Raw genomic sequence first — 6,765 nt, forward strand, 5'->3', positions numbered from 1 at the left:
AGCGCTATCAAGATTTCTCGCAACCCAGTTCAGCACTCGAAGACAAAGCACATCCAAATTCATCATCATTTTCTTCGTGATCATGTGTTGAAGGGCGATATCTCCATCTGCCATGCAAGAACTGAAGATCAGCTGGCCGATATTTTCACTAAGCCCTTGGATGAGAAGAGATTTAGCAAGTTGGGTGTGAGCTAAATATCCTAGAATCTTCGAATGTTCTCTGAAATGGACACTCATCCTAACACTTATGCTGACTTGATGACTTAGATGCGCAACACACGAAGTAACATTTTTCTTCAATCAATGAAGACTAACCCTCTAAGTATGAAAAAATTAATGAAGAAATTGATTCTCAAAGCCCTACGACAATTGTATGCGGTGTCTGAAATCAGTTTTCTTATACGGTGGTTACGCCACCACCCAAAGTTAAAAATCTTCAATTTGAGTTCTTTTTTTTGAAATTCCTTAGTCTTCTCAAATTCTACAACTTGCAATATCTTCACTAAAATAAGCCCGAGCGCATTATTTGTTAGCGTACGCTCCGGCCGCCTGACCAAATCAAACTCGTACAGTAATTAGCCCAATCATCCCTGTTCCGCGTGCCTTCCGTGCCCGCGGGCGGAAAATTGCTCGTAAAATGTAATGGAACATAGTAACGGATTACGCCTGCCGCGCCGCTGGACGATAAATCAGTTACAGGAAAATCCCTCGTAAAATTTTAGTGGTAAGTTGTAATGGATTACCCTCTCCACTAAACAGCCCAGTCTCCTGGTCCATACGCCTCGGTCCCGTATGATGGTAAATTCAGTCGTAATTAGTGATTAGTTAGTTTTAGTAATGGATCATGCACGCAAACTCCCCGCGTGCCCTTCTCAGCCAAACAGATTTTAAACATAAAATATTAGTAACCCATAGTTTGTATGGTTCTGTGCATGTGTTCTTAAACTAATAACTAAACATTACCCTTTGTATAGTACTAGTAAAATAATGAGAGGGTGTATTAAGGATACAAGATCTAGGGATAGTAAATATTCCCACTTTACAGTAATAGCCATCTATATATGTGGTAACCGTAGGATATCTTTTACTAACCCGTAGTAATGTAATGAGTCAATTACACCGGTGGTACCAGAACTTGGCGTAAACGGTCACTTTAGTGCTAGAACTTGTGGCATACATTGAAGTGGTGCAAAAACTTGGTTCGGACGTGCAAATACGGTGCTAATCATGTTTGTATACGTCCGCAACACTAACGAGGCCTGCCAGCATGGCGTAGGACCCGTTGTCCGTGACCAAACAATGAAGACAAGGCGTGTGCTTTTTTTCCTTTTTCCTAGAAACCCCTTTGTCTTTTATATTTTTTCAGCAAAAAGACCCTGAGAGGCGGATCCCAGCGGTCAGCAGCAAAAATAATAATTAAACAGAAAAAAGGTGCGCTTAGGTTTCAAACCAGTGACCTCCAATTAACGTGTCCGCTGCAAACCACCTAACAAAAATCGTGCTCGTTGTCTGAAGAGGATACACAACCTTATATTCTTTGATATTTTTACATGAATATTCTTTAATTAAAAAACACAAATTTGCAAAGGTTTGTTACTCTTTACGTTTTTTTAGACAATGCTACAATTTACGTCTATAACAGAACGTGCTCATGGGCCAAAACTGACAACAGTTTGTCACTTAGTGTGGCCATATGTTACTATTTTATTTTTATTTTTTGCAGTTTGTAATAAAAATTAATTATGAAACTACATGAGCATTTACTTAACGTTATTTATTTTATTTATATGTATATTATTTAAAAAATAATTCCATTTTTTAATAAATTTTGGAAAAACCAACATTTTGAAAATTTTAAAAAAGCTAAAGGTACGCTCAGGGTTCGAGTCTCTGCGGCTGCATCTTTTTTACTATATTTTTTTTCTTTTTTTTCTTATTCAACTGAGGATATATAGCTTGTGTTTCCTTTTTTTGGCAAAAATATAGCCTGTGTTTCCTTAATGTACATGAACGGTGAACGGGTTGGCTGGCTAACATCATGAGCAGGGAACTTAAGGTTGCTCTGGTTGGAAACCTGAGCATACCTTTAATTTCATTCAATTAAAATTTGTGCTGCAGATAGCTGGGACCTGCTTGTCAGCAGCTTTTCTATGAAAATAATAAAAGGTTTCCATGCAAAAAAGCATGCCGCACGCCTTGTCTTCATTGTTGGGTCACTGACAACAGGCCCACGCCACGCTAGCATGCCTCGTCAGCGTTGTGGACATATACAAACGCGATTAGCACCGTATTTGCATGTCCAAGCCAAGTTTTTACACCACTTCGATGTATTCCACAAGTTGTAGCACTAAAGTGACTGTTTACGTCAAGTTCTAGCACCACCGGAGTAATTGACTCTAATGTAATTACCACATAGCTTGATCCATATCCATACCTCGTAACGCAATTACTACATAAAGAGTATTGGTTCACATCAACCAGTAATATGATGTATTCTGTTACCATATATGTTATTATCTTTACCATTGGCAATCTTTACTATTGTTAGTGGTGCATGCAACGCTGTTAGAGAATTCAATTACGACGTACACTAGCATTTTTATAGTGATTAATATATAGAGACGTGGGGCAAAGGTGGGGCGCATCACCACAATAATGGAAATAAACCTGTTACCATATTTCTTGGTCATTTTACCATCGTTTGGTACAGCGGGATCACTAGCCGAGCGGTGCGCGAATGGATAGTTAGCGGCCGGAGTGTAGGATAGCTTAATCTACGCGCTCGCTTAGTGTATATATATAGAAAATAATACTATTCTAATCTCAGAATTAGAATAACTATTTGGATCACGTCAGGCCTATACAGTGCGAGAGGGTGTTTCCAAACTACTCGAACTACCCATGAGCGCTGGAAAAAAAATCGGCCCCGAGGCCACAACCACGAACTGCCCCACCACCTTCCCCCGACCCCCGATGCAACCACCGGCGATCTTGCCCCGGATCCCCCGCCGTCGGTGCCCCACCCCAGATCCACTCGCCAATGGGAGCCCCGTCGTGGAACGCCCTAGGACGCTGGTGCCGCGCCTCGCCCCCGCCTCTCCTTCCCCGCCCCGGACCTTCCCGTCGCCGGTGCCTCGCCCTACCTCTCCATCCCGTACCCCCCGTCGATGGTGCCCCGCTCGCTGTCGCCCCTGCCAACCACACGAGCCGCCGCCGTTCCCAGCGAACCCCAGGTGTCGCCGTTCCCGCCAACCACGCGAGTCGCCGCCCTCGCAACCCCAGGTGCCGCTACCGCCGCGCCGCCGCTGCCTGCCTCCTCCCACGATGCCGCTGCCGGCCCCTGCCACCACGTGCCACCGCGGCCCCCGTCCAGCGCCGCAGCCCCACCACCGGTTATCCCCACATCTCCTCTGCCAACTCTGGTTCGTCTTCTTTCCTCACCTCAAGATCATCCTCAATGGAGATCCCTGTCCCTGCTCCCCAACCTGGTCTGGGTTCTTCTGCCGCCGTCGCCTCCGCATCACAGCTCCGGCAGGCACCTCAAGTGCCTCTTCCCCTGCTGGCTCAAAGTATGCTGCAGTCCAAAGTGTCAATTTTCAGCAGGCCATGGTGATGTATCAAAGACGAACAATTTTGTATAGGAGAAGTCCATGTATTACTGCTCAAATTTAGGGAAGTTCGATTGTTTATGCCTGTGGGACTCTGACCTTTTTATCTGACTACAAAAAAAATTGTGGATGTGCACCTCCTCCCTGCTACGCCCCGGCCACGAGCGCCTCCCTGGTTTCTCTGTACGCCGCCGTGCCACCCGCCACCACCGACGGCATGCCTGACAGTTCACCGCCATGGCCAACCTCCAGCCTCTTCCTGGCCCCCACCTGCTTCGCTCGTTGCCATGTTGAACTTCTCTTGGAAGCCGCTTTAACCTTCCTGAGTTTGGTGCATATTTGGTTTTTCTGTTGCTCGACAGTGAGACACTGTTGATATCCTTGACAGTTTGACCCGCCACCACCGATGGCTTGACCCTGCATTCTCTGGGTGCTACTTGAATTGCATGTTGCATCTGTGACACCTTCTCCTACTCCTCAATCAATTGACACAACATGGCTACAATGTTCCTGCTATTCAAATTACTCTGAATTTGTATGGTCGACACTTCAATTTTTTTGTACTTCCAGGTGGCATTCAAATGTTCAATTCGGCGCCATGCGGGATGTTGCAGAGCTGCTGTGGTGACCATGGTTAGGTGAGGCCGAGGCGTTGGAGTCTGGCGGCGCTGCTACATGCTCTTTCTTGCTGAGGTCGAGTAGCTGGAGTGCCGTGCATGGTGTACATGCTCGTCACCCTCGTAGAGTCCAGCGCTGCTCTTTGCTTCATCTTGTTGTTGTTTGTCTAACCGTGAGCGAGAGCATGTATTTTCTCTTCCTGTACACTTACTACTCTAGATAATTTGATCCCGTCAGTAGGTTGGTGTTCTACTAATAATGCAGCGTAATTAACAGTACTAGATGAAGAATTGTGTTTGGGTTGCACTGTCGCTAGTGCATTTAGCTTTGCTAAAAGAAAGTTAAAATTTTGGTAACACTAGAGGTGCTTTGGCATAGTGTTAGAGGATATGCTTGCAGCACATACCCTGATGCGTTCATCAAAAATGTTGGATGGCCTTAAGGCCCATTTAGTGTCAAAGAAATTAGTTGCAAAAAATTCAAGAAGTTCTACACAGCAAGTCTAGAGACGTACAGTGAAGTTCCACTAAAAACATACGCCAGGTACTACGGTTATGCGTCGTTCGTGGTGAAGTTCTACTACGGCTCTACGCCAAGTGTAACTAATGCTAAAAGACATCATTAGAGAAAACTGCATGCCGCAGCCGTGCCCTTCCATAGCACAGCCCATCATTACGCCCGTACACAACCAGCCACCACGCAACTCTCCCGCGCGGGTGCAGCACCACTGCTGCTCACATCCTCGACCCCCCTCGCTACCGTCTTCCAAACTCAAGGCGCTGGTCGTGGCAGGCACCAAGAAGCAAGCAAAAGCCCGCTCGTTCATCTTAAATGCTGCCTCTACTCCATGTTACGTATAGGGAAACCATGTCTTGTTTGTTCTCTCGATTTTCCTAGATGAGGTTGCAGCTTGAGCTCACTTCAGAAGTTCAGCTGGAGAAAAAAACAAGAAGTTCAAATTAATATAACATGATAGAAACTAGCATCATCTAGAAATACGTTAACTCCCGAAGTTCAAATTTGACAACTTGGCAATTTTGAAGAAAATGATATCGGTGCACAAAAAAAATTCCCATGAATTTTGCCATGACGAAAAAATGATAACAAAAAAATGAGTTTTTGCTCAAGTGAACACAAAAAATTTGAGTGGTTCTATGTTAAAATAAATAACAGGAAAAGTGACCAAGAAGTCCAAAATTAAAAAAAACGAGCAGTTCGATGTTTATATAAAATTCAGATTTTCCTCATTATTGAAGAATGAAATAAAGAAGTAAAAAAAACAAGAAGCTCAATTTTTCAAAATAGAGCAGTTCAATAATCAGAAAATAGGATGTTCACCATTTAAAAAAAACCTCTAGAAGTTCAAATTTAAATAACGGACCGGTTCAATATTTATTAAAAAAAACTAGGATTTTTGTCGTTACTACGAGAAATAAACCAAGAAGTCCAAATTACGAAAATAGAGAAGTTCAATACTTATAAAAATCTCAGATTTTCCTTGTTACTAAAGAATGAAAATTACGAAGTTCAACTTAAAATAAAGGAGTGGTTCAATGTATATGGAAAACTGAAATGCTTTTTGTTTCTAGTAAAAATAAAACTAAGAAGATCAATTTTAAGGAAATTGTATGATTCTCAAACCATATTTTATTCTCCGAAGAATAAAACTAGGAAGTTCAAATCGAAATAATAGAGAAGTTTGAAGTTTATAGAAAATTCAGATTTTCCTCGTTACTAAAGAATAAAATGAAGAAGTTCTAATTTAAATAGGAGAGCAGTTCAATATGTATTACAAAACTAGTACATTTCCGTTACTAACAATTCAAAAACCAAGAAGTCCAAATTATAGAAATAGAGAAATTCAATATTTATAAAAAAACTCGGGTTTTCCTTGTTACTAAAGAATAAAATAAACAAGTTCAAATTAAAATAAGGGAGTAGTTTGATGTAGAGAGAAAACTGAAATGCTTCCCGTTTCTAGAAAAAATAAGAGTATGAAGTTCAATTTAAAGAAAACTAGAAAAATTGAAAGAACCGAGAAGGTCAAAAAACGTAGAAGTGCAAATTTGAAAACCCTAGAATTTCAATTTGAAATAACCAAGAAGGTAAAGAAACCTAGATGTTCAAAGTAAAAACCTAGAAAATTGTTTGCTGATTTAAAACCATATTTTTCTCTAGGAAGTTCAAAGTAAAATAAGAGAGAAGTTCAAAGGTTAAAAAAACTTAGATGTTTTCTCGTTACTAAATAATAAAATGAAGAAGTTGAAATTAAAAAAGGAATTAAAGAACCGACCATGAAGATCAAAAATAAAAAAAAGTCAAAATCATGTTTATTGAAAAATAAAAAAATAAAAACTTTACTTAAAAAATAAAAAATGTGAAGTTCAAATTAAAATAACACAGAAGTTCAAAGTATATTAAAACTTAGGATTTAGAAGTTCAAAAAACAAAAACAAAAAACAATGTCATTTTGGGCATTTTCCCCAATACTAAAGATAAAAACCAAGAAGTTCAATTCTAAAAAATGAAGTATTTCAGT

The 6,765-nt window shown here is 41.1% G+C and overlaps 1 protein-coding gene across 1 annotated transcript; it reads left to right on the top strand.

The window, feature by feature from the left end:
- Positions 1-2,909: 2,909 nt before the first annotated feature.
- LOC123115639 (extensin) lies at positions 2,910-4,826 on the top strand. Its single transcript, XM_044536754.1, has 2 exons — positions 2,910-3,422; positions 4,179-4,826. The coding sequence occupies exons 1-2, from the start codon at positions 2,974-2,976 to the stop codon at positions 4,234-4,236; spliced, it is 507 nt and encodes a 168-aa protein (XP_044392689.1). The 5' UTR covers positions 2,910-2,973; the 3' UTR covers positions 4,237-4,826.
- Positions 4,827-6,765: the final 1,939 nt, after the last annotated feature.

Source organism: Triticum aestivum, chromosome 5B (assembly GCF_018294505.1).
Source record: "Triticum aestivum cultivar Chinese Spring chromosome 5B, IWGSC CS RefSeq v2.1, whole genome shotgun sequence".
Classification (NCBI taxonomy): domain Eukaryota; kingdom Viridiplantae; phylum Streptophyta; class Magnoliopsida; order Poales; family Poaceae; genus Triticum; species Triticum aestivum.

What these genes read in the sequence shown, in the direction of transcription:
- LOC123115639 (XM_044536754.1), top strand. Translation starts at nt 2,974, where the DNA reads ATGCAACCACCGGCGATCTTGCCCCGGATCCCCCGCCGTCGGTGCCCC. An exon ending in CATCTCCTCTGCCAACTCTG is followed by an intron (nt 3,423 to 4,178) that starts GTTCGTCTTCTT and finishes TTGTACTTCCAG; the next exon opens with GTGGCATTCAAATGTTCAAT.